Here is a 21,029-nt window from a genome sequence, read left to right on the forward strand (position 1 = left end):
GGCGCTTGGGCCGCGCGGCCGCAGGCGGCAACGGGGTGCGCCCCGGGAGTCAGGCCCTGGGCCAGAGCACACAGCGTGCGCCGGGGCAGGAGCCGGCTCAGGCTCCGCAGGCGTTCCATGGCGCAGGAGCGGGCAGCAGGTGACAGCGACCCCACAGCCCTTCATGCCGGACGGTGGCAGGGCGGCCGGCTACACGCGACCCTGCGCGAGCGCCTTAAAGAGCAACGGCTGCGTACGGGGCATGCGCGGAGAGCGCCGCGCCTGCGTCTCCCATCCCGCGCATGCTCGGAAGGTGCCTAAGGGCTGGCTCCTGGAGCCCCTTGGCCAATCAGAGTTCGCGTCCCATACCTGGAAAGTCGAGGGGGGTGGGAGGCGGGGCGCGCTTACCTGCGCCGCCCCAGCTGCCGAGCCCACGCCCTACCCCCGTGACCTTGCAGAGGTCAGGCTGGCGAGTGAAGGGTGGCTCGTTCCTAGCGATTGGTGATCTTTAAATGTAAAGAAACACACGCCCATAGTGCTTTGCCGTTTCAGGAGTATCTTCATACCTAGGATCAGATGTGCAATTTGGAAGGGAGGAGTTCCGCCCCGTTCCTGACTCAATTTATATTTGAATGTATTGTAGCAGAAACAACTGTCCTATGGAATGATGGACTAAACTTCTGCGAGCGAAGATTGAGGCACATAACCCCACAAAATTTACACTCGGGTTTTAATCAACTGTAAGACGGTCTCAATTTCAAGGTGGCATTATTTTATGTACCAGCAAGAAAGAAAAAAATGTTGATAAATTATGCTTTCTATCATTTCAAGACTCATTCCAATTTCAGTTTTTTTTTTTTTTAATATTTTCATTTTGAGAGAGAGAGTACATGCACATGCCCAGGCTAGCCAGTGGGAGAGGGTCAGAGAGAGAGAGAATCCCAAGCAGGCTCCGCACTGTCAGTGAAGAGTCCTACATGGGGCTCCATCCCATGAATGATGAGATCATGACCTGAGCTGAAATCAAGAGTCCAAGACTTAACCGACTGAGCCACTCAGGTGTCCCCCAATTTCAGTCTTTATTAAAAAAGCGGGTTTTAGGGGTGATTAAATACAGTATATGTGTATGTTTTTATTTTTATTTATTTTTTAAAGTTTATTTTGAGGGAGCATGCATGTGTGCAGGCAGGGACTGAGCAGAGAGAAAGAGAATCCAAGCAGGCCCCAGGCCCAGCCAGGAGCCCCACTTGGGGCTTGAACTCACCACTGGGAGATCAGGACCTAAGCAGATATCAAGAGTCAGAAGTTCACCAGACTGAGCCACCAGTTTATATATGCATATTTTAAAGTGTGATTTAGTAGACTTGTGCCTTCCAGAGTAGTAATGCAAGACAGACATAAGCTTCACAGATTCCCAATCACTGTGTATAAACACAGAACAATAGAGAACTTTTTTTTCTGTAGGGTATTGGGAATGAAGCTGAATTAGGAAGCCAGTAGACAGAAGACTTAACAGAAGAGAGGATGTTTGACTTTAGCATTGAGAGCAAAGGATAACATCAAGCATTAAAATCTAGAAAGAACGTACTTCATAGATTTTTCATTTTACTAAGTGCTTCAGTGATGAAATACTTCTTCCAAATACACGCCGTCGGAGGCCTTTCTTTGAGACAATATGTGATCATTCTCTTTTAAAAACTTTACCTCCAGCTCAACGAGAGAGAGCTTTGTTTAAGAAAGCCTCGCAAAGCCTTAGGAAAGCTCTGGGAAATAGCCAGACACATCGCCTTGCAATTCATGTCAAAGGTCTGGAATTTAATCTGAGAAGGTAGGAGCCATAGGGAGGCTGCAGTGAGCAGAGAGATAAGGATCTGAGGTGTGTTTAAATGGATGGTTGTGTGTGGAGAGGAGATTACAGAGAGACAAGTGTGGAGGCAGAGAGATAGTGATGATGGTTTGTGCCAAAATGGAGAGGGGGAGACAGGGTGAGCTTAGTCCTATATATTGAAGACCTAGTTGACGAGATTTGCAGATGGGATGTAAGTAAAGAGGCATAGAAGTTTACTACAATTTTTTTCCCCTAAACAACTGGGCAACTATGGCGCCATCTAGTGAGAGGGAGTTTTAGAGCGGAACAAATTTGATGGAGATCAGGTTATGGCGTTGTGTTTGGTTCTGGATATGCTACATCTAAAATATCTAAGCATTGATATCAAGTCAGTAGTCTGGAGTTTGGGGGAGATGTTGGTGCTAACATATATGTTGGGAGCTATAGAGAGGTATTTAAAGCCATAAGACTGGGTATGATCTCTTAGGAAGTGAGCTGGCAAAGAGAAAAATTCCCATGATTGAGCCCTAGATCCTCCAGCATTTAATCACTAAAAACAAGAGATGGATCCAGCAGAAGACTATGAGAAGGGGTGGCCAGGAAGGAGTAAAAGCAGAGAGTGGAATCCTTGAAGCAAAGCGAAGAAAGTGTTTCAAGAAAGAGGAAGGGCTCTAGTATGTCAGACGCTACTGCCAAGTAAGACGAGAAATGGGAACTGCTTATGTTAGAAGTGACACTGGCGTTTCCTGGGGATCTTGACAGCAGTGGTTTCCATAGCGGTGGGGATTGGGGTCTGAATACTCATCTTCCTATTCAGCCCAAGCCATGACAGGCTCCCAGAGGACTTCTGCACCTGTATAACAATTTAGCCTTAAGTTTTTTTAAGTTTATTTACTTTGAGAGAGAAAGAAAGAGAGTGAGCAAGCAGGGAAGGGGTAGAGATAAAGAGAGAGGGAGAGAGCAAGAATCCCAAGCAAGCTCCACGCTGTCAGCGTAGGGCTCAAACTCGAGAACCGTGAGATCATGACCTGAGCTGATATCCAGAGTCGGACGTGTGACTGACTGAGCCACCCAGGCGCCCGCCTTCAGTTTCTTTCATCTCTTTTCTCATCTCTTGAGTTCCAAAGCAGGTCGGTTACCTCATCCCAGCCTCACATTCTGGATTGTGATTTTCACCTAGAAATGTTTGATGTCAGGAAAATCATACCAGTACCACACTCTCTGACACTAGCGTCTGGAGCAACAACTATATTCTCCCATCAGAGCCTCGTTGCCCCTTCTTCCTTCTCTACCCAGCCTGGTTTATGTAACTGATCATCTGAAACCTCTATGACTTAAAGCTTGGAACACATAGCTTTCAGGGGTGTAATCCTAGAAGCCACTTTATTTTTGTCCCTCCAGTCCTGCTGAGTGGGGCTAGTCCTTCTCCAGCCTCTTGAAAACTTGGGTAGGTTCTATGTCTCTTCTGGTCTTCCCGTCCTATGTTCACTCTATTATCAATTCAGTAATTGAAAAGTCCACTCCATATACTAACTTCAGTTCAGTAATTTGCAGTATCAGACCCCATATACTAATCACTGCTGCTGCAATCTTCATTCAAAGAAAAGGCTTGGTACCTCTCTCCTTGTTGGGCCTGGAGGCAAACAAGAAGTTTTGGTGTGGATAGAGATTCTGGACAGCTCCGCCAACCCCTTCCCACTCCTTTGCTTACTCCAGGGCTGCCATTGCTGCCTCCGCTGGGGCAGTGAAACCGAGGAAGAATGAGTGAAAGACTGACTGAAAGATAGCGTTGTGCTCTCTATGAGCAAGGCAGAGTTTCAAGCTGAACTCGGGTTCTCTGGAAGACATCCCGCCACCCCCAGGCCCATCTGGTTGCCTTCCTGGTCACTTACAGATTCTGCCTCTTCTTGCCTCAAAAGATCAGGCTCTTCTTTTCCCGACCAGCTGCTCTTTTGGGCAGGATCCTTTACAAACAACCGGGACTGATTTTCTGTTGTCACGTGTTCGCCCCAGGATTCAGGCCCCGGTAGAGGGAGCAGTCTTCTGCTGGGTCTGAGTGTGCAAGCCTCCCTCTCTTTTCTCTGATAAGACACAAGTCACTGAATTGAGGGCACGGCCTAAATCCATGATGATCTCAACTTGAGATGCTTAACTAGTTGAACCTGTAAAGACTCTTACTTCTAAATAAGGTCACGTTTTTGGAAGGAGAGAACATAAATGTGGGGGGGGCAGCATTCTACTCACTACAAACAGGTACTTTGTCTCTTTCACGCCTTTCCCCCTAGAACCTAAAATAATACTTGGCACATTGTCATGCTCAGCAAGTATTTGTGAAATAAATGACTTCATTGATAATGAAGGAAGTTCAAAGAATTGAGGGTGCTGAGGAATATGGGTGCTTCTGCTGAGGCACCAAGATAGGGTACCAGCACTGAAGTCGGTCACCGGATTCTAAAGGGAATTTATAGAGAAGCCACTCCAGAAGTCGACCTCTCATCCACGTGGAAGATATCAAAGGGTCAAGACTGAAGACTCAGGGCCAGACATGGTGTGGAAGATTTAGGAAAGCTTCCAGAAAGGGGTAGGGGAGTGCTTGCCACTCACTTCAAGTCCATTGAGAGGGACGTATTAAGCTCCCCTCAAGAGCCTGAAGATGTCACAGGCTCATCCCTAAGCAAAGGATAGCAGCTCTATGCAGAATCGGGGAAACCTGGATGAAGAAGAGTTCAGAGGAAAGAGTGGGAATTCTATTTTGGACTTGTTGAGTTTGGCATTGCCGAGTACGTATCTAGATAACGGTGGTCTGGAGCAGGGGATGAAGGTGTAGGCTAGATAGAGAAATGTGGGGCTTGGACATGTAGAAATAAGCGAGACTGTAGGAGGTTGCCCGGGGAGGATGTGAGAGAAGGGTCCAGATCATATTCTCCAAGGCACACAAGCCAACACCGGAGGCTGGAGGAGGAAGTCCCCAAGAGATTAAGAGCGTGGGCCCTGTGGTCCAGCGTGGACTGGCCCCAGTGGTGGGAACTCCAAATAAAATACTGGAGTCACCCTGAAAGCTTACTGTTTTTGACTATGGTGGGAAGGTAGGGAAGGTAGTGAAGGTAAGGAGACTAGAAGTTACCACAGCACAACCCGTGCTCCTCCTTAGTAAAAATGAAGGAAGGTCTTTGAGGGTTGCTGTGGGAGGAGAGCTCTCTCTGACGGCTTTGGAAGCCTGGCCCATCGTCCCTCCACTGTTTTCCTTGGGGCTTCCTTATTTTTCTTTTTATGTTTTATTTATTTCTAGGAGAGAGAGAGAGAGACAGCGTGAGCAGGGGAGGGTCAGAGAGAGAGGGAGTCACAGACTGAAACAGGCTCCAGGCTCTGAGCTGGCAGTCAGCACAGAGCCCGACGCGGGGCTCGAACCCACGAACCGCGAGATCATGACCTAAGCGAAAGTTGGACGCTCAACCGACTAAGCCACCCAGGTGCCCCTCCTTGGGGCTTCCTTATTGCCATTACCATCATTCTGAAGTGGAGGAGGTTCCACTCTTTCGAAAGTTCTGGCTTAGCCCAGACTACAGATTGTATTTTCTGTTACATACCAAGCATGCGCTAAGCACCACAAGTAGTAAACTGGGAGACAAGGTCAGTGCAACATCGTATTACTGCTTTACTTTTCCAGTCCTACTCACCTAACTGCTAGGTTTCCTCAAGGCAGTAGTTTAATCACAAAGGATGCTTTGTGTTACTTCTCTCCTCCTCAGAGAGATCTAGAAATTCCTACAGTATTTCATCAGATGAAATAAACTTGTGTGTCTTAAGTGTCTGCACGTGTTGTTTTGCATTTTAGTGTGTCTAATACACTTTCTTGTAGATAAATGGTCAATTATTACTAAATCATTTCTAAAATGTCGAAAGTAGCTTTCAGACTCTCCTTGTTGCTACAGAGCCTCAGGATTTGGGCATCCGGGGCTGGGGATCCTGGTCCTAAAACAATTGCTTTTGTGTGGTTCCCAGCGGGGAGACTATGTTGCAGCCGATCTTTCTCTCCTTTCTCCTGCTCTCAATGCACCTGTTGCTAGCAGACATGGTTTTCTAATGAAAACATTTCAGCCCCATGTGGAGTTAACTGAAACAAGTTCGGCCTTCTAAGTATTGCTCTGAGGGACAAGGATCTCTAAATTTACATATCAACCAAAACACCCAAATACATTTTCTGTTTTGGAACACAATGGCTGAACATTGTAAACATATCATGTTCCAAGACAAAATACATAATCCAAAAGAATGTAGTCAGATGCGGGACTAAATTTATAACAATCACCCTTTCTGAGTTTCTGGCTTTATTGCCGGAAACTTGGCAAAAGGTGCTTGGTTTTGCTCTAAATAAATACTGTTTACAAGCTGGAGGTTTACAGATTGCATATGAATGGAGAGGATCACAGAGTATTCTTATATCAAGGTCTTTCCACCTCGGCCCTCTGGACATTCTGGATCCGGTGCTTCATCACTGGCGAGGAGGGCTGTCCTGGGCGCTGTAGGGCGTGTAGAAGCACCGCTGCCCCCCCCCGCCCCCGGGTCCCAGCAGCACGCCTTCCCCGAGACGTAAAACCGAACACGTCTCTGGGGCCGCACCATCACGCTGATGGAGAACCACTGTGTTTTGTAAGAAGAATCCACGAACTCCAAGACCATTTTCCTTTTACAGGATATACCCTTTAAATGTTGGTAGACATTTTCTTCATACACAGTAGGCGTTCAAAAGTGCAGATCTTGGGGTGCCTGGGTGGCTCAGTCGGTTTAGCGTCTGACTTTGGCTCAGGTCATGATCTTGCAGTTCGTGGGTTCGAGCCCCGCGTAGGGTTCTGTGCTGCCAGCTCAGAGCCTGGAGCCTGTTTCAGATTCTGTGTCTCCCTCTCTCTCTGCCCCTCCCCCGCTCATGCTCTGTCTCTGTCTCAAAAATAAATAAACTATAAAAAATATTTTTTAAAAAAGTGCAAACCTAACGTTACTGGACAGTAGCACTGAATTAAACTGTATCCTTTATGACTTAAACACTTGTCCTGATTTATTTGTGTCCATTACTCCAAACTACAAGTCCTGCTTTTAAAACCATGATCCTGTCAGGATGCCTGGGTGGCTGCGTCAGTTGAGCGACATCAGCTCAGGTTATGATCTCCCAGCTTTTGAGTTCGAGCCCTGCGTCACGCTCTGTGCTGACAGCAGAGTCTGGGGCCTGCCTCGTATTCTGTGTGTGTCTCTCTCTGCTCCCCCTCCAGTCATGCTGTGTCTGTCTCTCTCTCTCAAAAGTAAACGTTAAGTTTTTTTTTTTTAATTAAAAAAAAATCATTATCCTGTCTACACATGGGACCTGCAGTGACCAGCAGGGGTCCCCGGAGTCTGGGTCTGTGACCCACGTGGGGTTTCCAAGAGAGAGCTTCCCCACGTTTGAAAACTTTTCAGAACTTTGGCCACAGGAGGGAGCACTATTCCTATATTTGCTTGTTTACTTATTGACTATATTAATACAGGCTTTCAGAGTTAGGTGATGCCGGGAATTCCTAACCTAGGAATCAGATGCACAGTTAGTATGTTAGTCAGGATTTTCCAGAGAAACCGAATCAATAGAAGAAAAGGAGATTTATTATGAAGAATTGCCCACTTGATTATAATGTCTGAGAAGTCCCATGACCACTGCGGACCCAGAAAAGCCCGTGGTTTGATTCGGCCTGAGTGTGAGGCACCAAGGTCAGGGCAGCCAATGGCGAAGTGACTGTCTGAGAGCAGATGAAAGCAGACATCCCAGGTCGAGCTGTGAGGCAGAAAAAAATAAGTGGTGAATCCCTCTGCTAATCAAGCCCACAGCCGATTAAACGACGCCCACTCGCACTGGGAACAACAATTTACTGAGTCTGTTGCTTCAGGTGCTAATTTCATCTGCCAACAGCCTCACAGACACCCAGAAATACTGCTCTGTGTCCCTGTCAAGGCGGCGCCTAAATTTAACCATCACGACCATCCAAACACCTCTCGGCTCTTACAATCTAAGCTCGTGCCCACCTACCAGTGCACTTGGATTTTTTCAGTTATAACTCTGGAAATCAGTAGGGCAAGGTAGAGTTTACACAAGAGATTGCTGTGCCACACAGCCGTCCTAAGGAATTTCTCAGAAGGAGAGGGTTAAAACTCACCTCTTGTACTTTGAAAAGAGCACATCTGTGCAGACCCCCGGTAAGCGGTTTAGTCTCCACCTTTATACACCATCATCTACTAGTAAAATGAAGAGGCGTTGAATCTGAGGCAGTGGTTTTTTGTTTGTTTTGTTTTGTTCTGTTTTTCCTTTTTATACAGATTTAGCTTCTGTCAAAAGTTTAAGTTTTGGCTTGTGAAGATAGCAGGCCTAATAAGCATACATTTCTAGGCTTTGAAAAAATAAATGTACATGCCCTTCACACTGTCACGTGCTAGAACTAGCTCTGGGGACAGCCAGGAACACGATATAGTAAATCTGATGGAAATTTACTTAGAGTATTTCAGACTGGGAGAGAGAGAATTCAATAGAGCAAAACCCTGTGTGACATGTGTTCTAGTCATTAAAGTTTATATAAATTTATGTAAAATGTACACGTTTTAAAAAAAATGTATTCAATTTTAGTAAATTTACCAGTCCTGTCTTCTAAAAACCCAGCTTGTCACAGGATAGGTCACTGTCTTCTATTTCCTCTCCTGCACGAGGGGAAGCCACGGTAAGATATGAATCATCTAGGATCATGTGGGAAGAATGGAATTTCCCTCTTCCAGGAAGGTTAGAAATGTTTGGGGCCTTCCTTCCGCTGTTTACCAGACATGGAAGTGACATTTTGGAACTGCTAGAGATGCAACCATACATTTTTAATATAGTCCTAAATGCCTAAGGAAATGTCTCCTATGGTCTAAATTATAATACAGGATGGCACCATTTAAGCTTAGGAGAGACTGCAGGGAATGACATTCAGATTTAGCTGATGGGTAGTTAGCTAGGTGCCACTTTTTGTTTCAACCCTTCTGATTGGGAATGTGTCTAAGCACGTTCTTCTTTTCTGCGACAGTCAGTGAAACTTTGGTGATCAGGGTCATGTTGCTACATGTCATTTCTTACTGACTGATACACGGGCACTGGGTTTTACACCAGAGAGACTGACTTGATTTCTATAACATCTCATAATTGTGGTCAGCTGCTGGTGGCAGGGTCCCCAGAGAGTGGCCACGGGCTTTGCTTCTGGCTTTCCTGAGGGGTCGGGGGGTGCGATGGGGGGAGGGGCTCTCTGACCTTGGGGGTGGAGAAGTGATGGTGACAGCAGAGGCAGGGGCGTGTCAGGGATGACGAGGGGCTGGGGCAAGGCTGTCAGAGAGATTTGGGAGGACTGGCCTCATGGACTGGAATGACACTCCTTCCAATGAAGACACCTGTGGTGACTAGATGCCCCAGTATTTGGCGGAACCCTAAGAAAGAAAATAATTTCAAATAAATGAGGACACAATACTTTCTCATAGATTTTTTAAGGTTTTATACTTATTGAAACTCTATTTTAGATTTTATTTAGATATACATTTCTATTGCACAACATTCTTGTACATGAATGGGAAAATGTAAGCAAAATATTGGGTAAGCCATTCCTAAAACTTTTTGTTTCAGTGTTAAATCACAGTGTAATCTTAAATTTTTAAAAATGTTTATTTATTTTTGAGAGAGAGAGAGAGAATCTGAAGCAGACTCCAGGCTCACCCCTTAAATGAATTTTTAAATGAAATCTTTTAAAGATTATACTGGGATTGGGGCACCTGTGGTGCAGTTGATTAAGCGTCTGACTGTAGGTCCGGTCATGATCTCGAGGTTCATGGGTTTGAGCCTTGCGTCAGGCTCTTGCTGACAGCTCAGAGCCTGGAGCCTGCTTCGGATTCTATGTCTCCCTCTTTCTGCCCCTCCTCTGCTTGTGGTCTGTCTGTCTGTCCGTCTGTCTCTGTCTCAAAAACAAATATTAAAAAAATAAAAAGTCATTTAAGCTTCACATATGAAGAATTAGCCATGCACATCTCCTAGCTTGGGTAGTGGCAGTGTGAACCATTTGCACTGATTCCTTCTTGCTCACACAATATGCCACTTAGTCAAGGACAGGTGTAAGACTTCCTTGACTATAAGGCACATCCTGATTTCAGAGATGAAGAAAAAAAGTGTGCATATTGTAATAAATGTAATGTGATTTGCTTTTTCCTTCCTCTCTTCCTCCTTGTGCCTTGAGTAAATTCATGATATTAATTTTTTTTTGGTCATTTGTCTCTTTCAGATTAAAACTGAGTTAAGCATGGGAAAAATCAGGCAGAGTTCAGGGTGTGCTGGGTTTTAAACAGGTAAAGTTTTATTGCATTTTAACTTATACAGACGTAAAGCCTTCTCGTTTGTTCCCATAGGTGTTTTAAGAAGTGCTTTTCAAATCTACACCCCTGATGGTTTTATTGCACTATCTGAAAATGTCATTGGGAAATGATCAAATAGGTCATAAAAGTGATGGGCTGAAAAATGTTATATTGCACCATCATTGAAACTTTTGGAGTTAGTTTATAATTAAGTTAGAAATCAATATATGTGAGGAGAAAGTACTAGGGTGTCTGGCTTCCATAATACTACTTTCTATGCTCGTCATGGTCTTGTTGACTGATAAAAATTTTCTAAATTGGAATTTCTGAACTTTAAATGACATCAGAACACCATAACTCACTAAAGCAGCTCTTTCCATTAATTCAGAGACTGGATTGCAGTTAACCAGTAACCTCTGCATCATGACATAATTTCTTGCTAAATTGGTATTTTGTAATGGTTAACTTTGCTCCTGGCTGTTCACAGCAGGGGATAGTTTTCTTTCATCAAAGTCTTCTATTTATTACAGTCCTCTGGGGCTTAAGACATTATACCTTAAAACAAAACAAAACCTTCCCAGGTACTTAGAGGTAGTACTATTTCACCTCACTAATTGTCAGTGAACTAAGGAAACTCTTCCAAAACGCTTACTAAAAAACTGATAGTCCAAACGGGAGATCTAAGATTTTTGCGAAAAGTAGCCTTTTAATGATGATAGAGCCAGAGACATAGTCAGCTAAGTACACTTGCTGGTGTGAAAGGGTAGTGATTTTTAACTTTGTAAAGAAAACAAAGAAGAAAGAAAGAAGGAAAGGAAGAAAGAACGAAAAGAAAATCTTGTCCTGAGGTTATATGGAATTAGGTCAGTGGAAAAAAGTTAGTCTGTGGTCGTGTGAAAATATAAAAGAAGTCCCTGGAATATTGGAGAACAGGCTTTAACATGCAGTTTCACTGCTTTGTTCTATTGCTCCAAATCTGAATTGTGAAAGGAAACTCACAGTTCACCACCACCAGCAAAGAAATCAGCAACCTCAGACATGCATCCCTCCAATTTCCACGTCGATGAAACCTGATGATAACTTGGAGAGGCAGCAGCAAGCCCCCTCACTGATCCAGAGTCCCTTGAATTCTTTGGGTGCAGGGGGAGGGAGGGAAGGGGGTGGGGGGAATGACGGAATTTGGGGAGGAGGCACTGACTGCTAATTAAGCTTCAGTCTTGTTTCTGTAAACACCACTTCTGACTTATGTAAATAAGATATTTACACCCCTTACTTAATGATTATGCATATAACTAATTTAGAGCCAAGAGACAGAAAAACAAAACCTAGTTGGGTGGAGTTAAACCATTCCTAAGGTATTTGCCAGTTCACAGGCCCCTGCTGAAGAAAATGAGGAACAGTTTTATTAACTTGGAATCAAAGAAAGTCTTGCTTCTGTTGAGAGTGACAGAAGTGACCTAATTGTATGTGAAGGGGATGGAGACCTGCTTGAAATGTGGAAAGGATTTTGAGCTTAAGTTGCCTAGTTTTGTGAAAGTTTTTTTTTTCTCCTCCCCCTTGCTAGCTGGTTAAATCACCACGAGGAGAAACTGCTTTGTTTAAATAGTTTTTTTTTTATAAAATTTTTTTTTTATGTTTTATTTAGTTCTGGGAGAGAGAGAGACAGCGTGAGCAGGGGAGGGTCAGAGAGAGAGGGAGTCACAGACTGAAACAGGCTCCAGGCTCTGAGCTGGCAGTCAGCACAGAGCCCGACGCGGGGCTCGAACCCACGAACCGCGAGATCATGACCTAAGCGAAAGTCGGACGCTTAACCGACTAAGCCACCCAGGCGCCCCTGTTTAAATAGTTTTTCTGTTCCAAGAACCAGAGTATTATAACAAAACTTGTGGGACAGAGTGACTTGTGCGATAGGTAAAATTACTCAGAGAAAATTTTCAATATCACTTCTCCTTCCAATTGTCCCACAGGCAAGTGAAATCCACCCTCAGTTTCTTGCCACAGAGCAGAGATCATTTAAAAAGCCAAGCTCTTGGGGCGCCTGGGTGGCTCAGTGGGTTACGCGTCTGACTCTTGGTTTCAGCTCAGGCCATGATCTCACGGTTCCGGGAGTTCGAGCCCCGCATTTGGGCTCCGCACTGACAGTGTGCCGACAGCCTGGAGCCCGCTTGGGATTCTCTCTCTCCCTCTCTCTGCCCCTCCCCTGCTCGCTTTCTCTCTCTCAAAATAAATAAATAAACTGAAAAAAATATAAAAAGCTAAGCTGTTTGTTCTAGACCTTCCGTGTCATAACTGATCCATTCTCCCAGGAGTTCTGGTTCTGGTATTCTGTAGGATAACGCAGTAATTCGCTCCTGGGTTTCCAGAAAGTAGAGTGTATGAGAATGAAGGAAATCAGTGATACAAATGGTGTATATTGCCATGATGGGGAAGGTCGCTGAAAAGACCTGATTCGCCTGCGAGCTGGGCTCAGGTTTTGGGGGCTCCTTGCCCCCTCCCCTGTCCTGGGGAAGTGGGGTCTTGCTTTTCCTGCCCCGAGAGGCTGCTCTCAGGACACGGCCTTGAGACGATGTGGTGCTGAGAACACTGCACGTACACGACTGAACTCTGTTAGAGCCGCTTTATAAACGGTGAAGACATGGCAGGCGGGTGCAGGGATCCGCTCGTCTTGCTCCCGAGAGACAAGCCTCACATGCAAGTTCCCTCTGTTGATTAAAACCGCCACCTGTCAAGCTGAAATGGCCTCCCTCCGTCCCACGTCTCCTTGCCTTCCCCCCACAGCTGGTTTCAGATCCCGTCCAGAGAGCTCCAGGGAGGGCTGTGGCCCATCATGCCAACACATACCCAGAAACAAGTGAGTGAATCAGCTGAAGATCGTGCGGTCCGGATCCTTCTCTGGCCCTCACGCCACTCAACCATCATTTGTTTAAAGGCTTTTCTGAAACATTTGATGTCTCGTGTTTCTCATTTGCCACCAGTTTTAAAGTCAACTTCAAACCTGCAGGCCTATCCGCTTTCCCAGAAAGGAAGTAAGTGGGTATAATGACTAGATGTAAACCCGATGCTCTTTAGAACAAAGATCATGTAAAATAAAGGGGCTGGTGAATGGCTAGCATGGGCACTGCTATAATTACAAATAATGAATATTATGAGCTGAATTGCATCCCCCTCAAAATTCATATGTGAAGTCCTAAGGACCCATTGTCCCAGAGTGTGGGTGCACTTGACGCTAGGTCTTTAATGAGGTAGTGAAAGTGGGGTTCTTAGGGTGGGTTCTAATCCAATGATTGGATACTTACAAGAAGAGGAGATTAGGACGGGACCTGCCCGGAAGGAAGCCCACCTGAAGACGGAGGGAGACAACAGCCATCTACAAGCCACAAGCAAGGAAGGTTTTAGAAGAAACCACCTGTTGACACCTTGATCTAGGACTTCCAGCCTCCAGAACTCGGAGATGGTCCATTTCTGTTAAGCCACCCAGTCCGCGCTTCCAGCCGCCCTGGCCGGCTGACCCAACGGACACATATGTGCTTCTCAGACAGGAATAGCTCCTTCTCGACAGCCTTACACTCACTCCTAGGCTATGCTGTTTTTAAAAAGATAAATATATAGTCTTTTATCTATACAATAAGCTAAATATGTTCACCTCTGAACACTCTGATCATAATTTACTATACTTTCTTATGATCATACACAAAAAGAATGATTTAAAATACGAAGATGTTTTCAAAACCCAAGAAGCCCTAGCATTTATAATGAGCTGTACTAAATGTTCTACATGGAATGTCTTATTTTATCCTATAACCTATGAAATAGGTAATATCCATGCTTCCATTTTTTTATTAAAAATTTTTTTAAAATTTTTATTTATTTCTAGGAGAGAGAGAGAGAGAGACAGCATGAGCAGGGGAGAGTCAGAGAGAGAGGGAGTCACAGACTGAAACAGGCTCCAGGCTCTGAGCTGGCTGTCAGCACAGAGCCCGACGCGGGGCTCAAACCCACGAACCGCGAGATCATGACCTAAGCGAAAGTCGGACGCCTAACCGACTAAGCCACCCAGGCGCCCCATCCATGCTTCCATTTTACAGATGAGAAGACTGTGGGTATACAGAGGGTAAGTGCACAGCCAGAATTCAGGCAGTCTCTAGTCCCGCGACCACTGTTTTTTTTTTGAGATGAAGTACCTCACACAGTGCTTGTGGGGCATAACAGCAGTTATTCAATGCTGGGCATCTCCTAGTTTCTGAAATGGTATTCCAGGGAAGTCCTTCAAAAATGTTACTGGAATTGGGTTCTTGGCCCCACAATGATAGCAATGAGATGGGAACCCAAAAACAAAGGCACAAGAAGGCTTTATCGAGGTTACAGCTGGGGCTGAAAACAGACGCAGCACCGACAGAGAATACTTAGAGTGGTCTCCTAGGACAGAGGCAAGACCCTCCTTAAAGAGACAAAACTCAGGCTCCCCCGGGGTCCAATAAACTCATGAAAGAAAGGGAAAGAAAAATGCCTCATCCTGATGAGTTGGAAGGGCCTCGGCCTGACCGGTGGACATTGCGGCGACTCACGCAGCCCATTTGTGTGTTTTGGAGCCGAGGTCCTGTTTTAGGTCCGGCTCCTCGATGGGGCTCATCTTGGCTGCATCCTGATTGTGCTCGCGGGAGAAGCGGTTTAATAACAGCCCACAGGCAGTGCCCCAGGTGCATACTGTGTTTCACTTGGGGCTGGTTCCCATGGTCCCTAATTGTCTCCAAAGCTGGATTAGAAACTACCTGGCGGGGGACGCCTGGGTGGCTTAGTAGGTTAGGCCTCCAACTTTGGCTCCGGTCATGAGCTCAGGGTTCATGAGTTCCAGCCCTGCATGGGCCTCTCTGCTTTCAGCACAGAGCTCGCTGGGGATCCTCTGTCCCTGTCTCCCCGCCCCGGCCCCCATAAACATTAAAAAAAGAAAAAGAAACCATCTGGCAACTGAAGGGAAATTGGCCGCCGCTGGTCCGGCCTGCGGAGCTCCACCCGGGAGAGGACTGGGGGTGCTGAGGGGTGCGTGTGCTCACGACGCCAGCATCTGCTTGAACCCAGCTGGAAACAAACCTTTCTTCCCTTCTTTTTCTTTCTCTTTCCCTTCTCCCTTCATTCCAGGGTACACAGTTGAGGATTGATCGCGAGGTATAGGAGAGAGAAACAGAAGGTGCAGATGGGCGAAGAAAGGGCAGAATATTAGCCACACCGTGTAAATGAGAAATAGCGCTTTGACCAGAGTAGATTGTGAGCCAGTATTTGCGAATGAATGAAAGAATGTGTGCAGTTGGTAGGCAGTTAAAGTCCAGGACTGGAAGTTAGAGAGTCAGAATGGGTAAGGTCATAGATTTGTGTACAATGACTCAGTACGGAAATGCTTTCAGGGTGGTTGGTAATTACGAAGCCAGGTGAGGGTGTGATTTCAAGCAATATCTCACCAAGGGCAGCTTGAACTCCATTGCACAGAAGGGCTCTCAACTAGACCGTGTGCCTTAAAAATAAGCCGACCTAAATCAAGGGCTCTGGGCTTTCACACCCTTGCACGGGTCAGGCATAGAGTAAGGGGCAGTGGGCGGCTGTGGGATGGTGAGAGGTGGGGAGGCTGGGGAGAGAAAGAGAAACTGTCAGGCTCTCTGCTCTCTGTCGGTTCAGATGATGACCCTCCAGGAACCTCAAGGCCACCTGTGAGGAGGAGTGTCAGGTGTGGCACATAGAAGCCAGGGACAGGGCAGATGCAAGGTCACAGGGATCTGAGACTACCCGGGCTGAGCACCAGCAGTGCCTGTCTGAGGTAATGAGGCAACTGGCCTCAAGACTAAGTCCAAGGTATGGTTGTCTTCCCCTGCTCTGTTGCATTCTGTTGAGTCTAATTGCTTTATATGCAATATCTAGAATTGACCACATTCATCTGCACAAGAAAGACTTATTTAAAAAAGCATAGTATTGGGGCGCCTGGGTGGCTTAGTCGGTTAAGCGTCCGACTTTCGCTTAGGTCATGATCTCGCGGTTCGTGGGTTCGAGCCCCGCGTCGGGCTCTGTGCTGACTGCCAGCTCAGAGCCTGGAGCCTGTTTCAGCCTGTGACTCCCTCTCTCTCTGACCCTCCCCTGCTCACGCTGTCTCTCTCTCTCTCCTAAAAATAAATAAAACATTAAAAAATTAAAAAAATAATAAAAAAGCATAGTATTTATTTGGTGCAAACTATATGGCAGGCACTTCTCCAAACACTAGACATTCATGATCTCTTTTAATCCTATATGCGTGGGGTTCTGATGCTCATTTTATAGATGAGGAGACTAAGGCTTAGAAAAGCTAAGCGAGGGACCCACAGGGACACAGATGTTCAGTGATGGGGCCAGGATTCAAAACAAGGTTACAAGGACCATGGGCAAATAGCATTACACACCTAATCTATTTTGAAGCATGGTGACATTTTCAGTAAATCAAGTTACTATGAATTTTGAAGCCATCTCTCTGAAAGAGATGAAAACCTTTACTAAACTAAGAGATTTAAGTCATTTGATGAATGCATTGGAATGTATTTTAAAATATAAAATATCTGGGGTGCCTGGGTGGCTCAGTGGGTTAAGTGTCTGACTTCGGCTCAGGTCATGATCTCGAGGTCTGTGAGTTTGAGCCCCGTGTTGGGTTCTGTGCTGACAGCTCAGAACCTGGAGCCTGCTTCGGGTTCTGTGTTTCCGTCTCTCTCTGCCCCTCTCCACCCCCCTCAAAAATAAACATTAAAAAAAAATAAAAATAAAATATAATATATCTCATCATTAACTTGCTTCATCTCTCTCTTGTAATAAAAGTCTATCATTACTAGTAACTATTGAGTGAGCCGGTTTGGAAGTCAGGTTCTCTGTCATCTGGAATACACAATTTTTTATCACGAGTCTGTATGCTATCTAGTGTAGGAAATGAGCAATTATTCAAGAGGAATTTTTGTGTCCAACAGACCCAGGGCAACTGTCTGACATGTTGACTCCAAAAATTTAACTGTAGTTGAAAACCTCAGGCAATTTTTTTCTCCTTATTGTGAAATAATTGTCTAGAGATGGAAATTCTCCAGGTGGCTAGTTAAATGCCTCCAGAAGGCATAGGCCATTGATGAATCCCTCTGAGAATTTCTGTGGTTTACAAGTGGCCTTATTGGGTAAAGAATCTCATTAACTCTACCCCTTTAGAACGGGGTCTATAGCAGTGGCCTGCTTGTGAAGAAAGAGTAATGTAAACCTCAGCATCTCTGGATGAAACTCTAATGCAGAGTTGTTTTCTCATCTTAAAACCACACTGATGTTTAAAAGTTACTAACTTGTCTCTTTCAACATGACTAAATTCTGTCCATTTTCTTGCATCTACCCCATTCCTTTGCTCTCATGGCTGAGCCCTAGATTTTCCCAGGCCATATCGGGCCAGGGGGTAAAGTTGGTCAGAATTAATAATGCATATCTTGTCAGGCTCTTGCTTCCTATGAGAAGTACATGCGCATCCCAGCACCCTCTACCCCTCACCCCCGCTCCCAAGGCTCCCTCCAGTTACATCTAGGAGTTCCCGGGGAATAAACTCTTTAATCAGCATGGTTCCTCTATGTCTCTCATTTTCTGCTCTCGCTCCTCTTGGTGCCGTTTCCTAAGGCTTCCATCACTTGCGGAGCCGGGGGGTGGGCAGAACCTGAGCACCATTGCCCCGTGGTGACACAGTGTTCTTCCGGGTGCTGCCACCACGCGTGCCATGTTAGAGTCCCTGGAGTCCAGGGAGACACTGCCAAGGTGACACTGCTTCCTGCACCAGGAGGTCTCTTCTTCCCCTCCCTCCCCCGCGTGGTCTTTTACACATGGAGTCAAAGGACTGTTTGTGCTCCATGCTTTATTGAATTCATGGTGAAATATTTATTTCGGGTTTTCCAGTCAACTTCTGATAATGGATACGTATGGAAAGGCTAAAAAATAATAAATAATAAACTTTCATCTTAGGAAATTGGGGAGTGGAAAGAAAGGAAACATAAGGAAATAACAGGAAAGAGGATGTTTTTCAAAGAAGCAGAAGTGACAAAGTTATAAAGAATACCATAGAGATGATCAATAAAGCCAAAAATTGGTTTTCTGAAAAGATTTATAAGATTAACAAAACCCTGGTGAAATCAGCGAAGAGTAAAAAAATGCAGCCAACAGCAACAAAGGTGGAAATGGACAAGATGGGGTCTGCCACAGACCCTGCAGATTGTTAGAAGATACGAGGATGGGATGGACGGTTTATGGCAATGAACTTGAGGAAGAATGAAATGGACATAGTATGAAGATATACAATTTCCCAAATCCGATTGAAACAAAAATGACTAACAGGACCCAAGTGAGTTCACTGGAGATTTCACCGGTGAGTTTTACCAAATATTTAAAGAGCTGTAATTTTGATCAAATATCAAATCTTTCAGAAGGTAGCAAGACATTTATAATCACAAAATCTAGAAAGGCCAAGGACAACAACAAAAAGCAAATTACATTAATGTCAAAATTCCAAACTAAATGCTAGCCAACAAAATCCAGGAGAGCTTAAGTTTCTGGACACAATAAATAAAACGATATATTACATTTATATACATTACCAGCAATAACTAGAAAACAAAATTCTCCAAAAATATCACTTGCTGAGTCAGATTACTGAGTTATATATTTGGAGAAATGTTAGCTTATCTTATCTTATCGTACCTTATGTTTATGTATATTTATTTTGAGAGAAAGAGAGAGAGTGTATGAGCAGGAAGGGACAGAGAGAGAGGGAGTGAGAGAGAATCCCAAGCAGGCTCCACACTGGAAGCACAGAGCCTGATGAGGGGCTTGATCCCATGAACTGTGAGATCATGACCTAAGCCAAAATCAAGAGTCAGATGCTCAACCAACTAAGCCATCCAGGTGCCCCTTATTTTATTTTTCTCTTTGAATTTTTTTAGAGAGGGAGTGTGTACAAGAGAGTGCAGAGGGACAGAAGGAGAGGGAGACAGAGAGTCTTAAGCAGTTCCACGCTCAGCCTGGAGCCCAACACAGGGTTCAATCCCACTACCCTGGGATCTTGACCTGAGCTGAAATAAAGAATCAGATACCCAACCAACTGAGCCACCCAGGCACCCTGGAGAATTTTTTTATTGTATTGGTTTTCAAATGTATTGGTGTAATGCTGTATATAACATGCTCTGATTTTCTTTTCAATATCTGTAGCATCTTCAATTATCCTTTCCTTTTTCATTTCCAATTTAACCTACTTAAACTATTTCTTTTTGTTATGGGTGAGCAAAATACCAAAAATATCCTTAAAAAAAGAGAAGAATTTATTAGGATATGCCTCACAAAAATATCAGGACTTATTATAAGCCATAATACTTAAGACGGTATAGTTTTGCTGCAAGCCTAGCCGATTGGACCAATGGAACAGAAGAGAAAGCAGACACAGATCCACATTATATTTGGACAGTTGGTATATGATAGAGGTAGCAGCATATTATAATAAATTATGCCGACAACTTTTTGTCCACGTGAACAAAATGAAATCTGATCCCTCTCTCACAGCACATAAAAATCAATGCGTGGTGGATTAACCCTAAATGCAACGTGCAAAACTGTAAAGCTTTTAGAAGGTAATGTAAGAGACTATCATCCTGACTCCAAGGTAGAAAGAATTGCTTAAATAATGCACAGAAAGCACAAAGGAAAATATTTAGACATCTAATTTAACAAGTTAAGAACTTCAGTTCCAAGAAAGCCAGGAATAGAAAAAAAAATTCCACAAACAAGGAGGTGATGTCTGTAATATATAACCGAAGCAAGACTGCTTTTGAGAATATATGAGGAGCTATTCAACATCCAAAAAGGTAAGGAGAAAAAATACCTAACAGCTCCATTTTAAAAATGGGTGAAAGGTTTGAACAGGCTCTTAACAAAAGAGGAAACTTAAGTGACCAATAAATACATGTGAAAGGATATTCACTTCATTAGAAATCAAAGAAATTCTAACTAAAACGCTCCAAGATTTTTTCCCCATATTGGCAAAAATTTAACAGATGACAAACTGAGGTCACAAGGGATGGGGAGCCACAGGAGGTCTCATCCACCACTGGTGAGACTGTAAACTAGGGCAACCACTCCGGAAATCTTTTGGCATTTCCTATAAATTTGGATATGTGTATACCCTTAGGACTGGCATTTCCAATACTTGGTACATATCCTGGAGAAACTCCCACACAGGTGCATCAGGAAACATCTACAAGAACGCTTATAGACGTAGTTCTCATAATAAGAATACAGACAATCCTAATGTGGAAGAACAACAGACTGGATAAACGAATAATGATGCAGTCATCCCAAGGACACCATACAGCAGTGAAAATGAACTCCACAGCATGTGCCAACACTGAAGGATGTTCACAGACAAAATGCGGAGTCTGAAAAATAATGCACAGAACAAGTACGTATAGTAAAATTCTGCTAGTGTAAAATCCCAAACCATGTGGAACTGAGTTCTAATATCTCGCTAACTAACCTTGGGCACTTTCACCCTGTGATGGTGGCTTTCTACCCTAAACTTTTTTTTTTTTAAACCCATTTATGTAAGTATAAGATAAATAAACCTATTTCCCCACAGTTACCCATTGGGGTAGGCTAGGCAGGAGCACACTGAGAGAGATATCATGGGAAATGGTAATATTTTGTTCTTTTTCATTTATTTTTATTTAGAGAGGGAGGGAGTATGTGCGCGTGAGTGGGGGAGGGGCAGAAAGAAGGGGAGAGAAAATCCCAAGCAGGCTCCCTGCTGTCAGCGCAGAGCCCAATACAAGGC

At 44.6% G+C, this 21,029-nt stretch overlaps 1 protein-coding gene across 1 annotated transcript in view; it reads right to left on the reverse strand.

Annotated features, from left to right (window-relative positions):
• The window catches only part of MRS2 (magnesium transporter MRS2), a 34,309-nt gene extending 34,093 nt beyond the window's left edge, over positions 1 to 216 (reverse strand). Inside the window, exon 1 of the mRNA XM_077769561.1 lies at positions 1 to 216. This exon is cut by the window's left edge and continues 71 nt beyond it. Coding sequence (XP_077625687.1) covers positions 1 to 119 — 119 coding nt within the window. The 5' untranslated portion in view covers positions 120 to 216.
• Between the last annotated feature and the right edge of the window lie 20,813 nt (positions 217 to 21,029).

This window comes from Crocuta crocuta, unplaced genomic scaffold (genome assembly GCF_008692635.1).
Source record: "Crocuta crocuta isolate KB4526 unplaced genomic scaffold, BGI_CrCroc_1.0 scaffold145, whole genome shotgun sequence".
Lineage (NCBI taxonomy): Eukaryota > Metazoa > Chordata > Mammalia > Carnivora > Hyaenidae > Crocuta > Crocuta crocuta.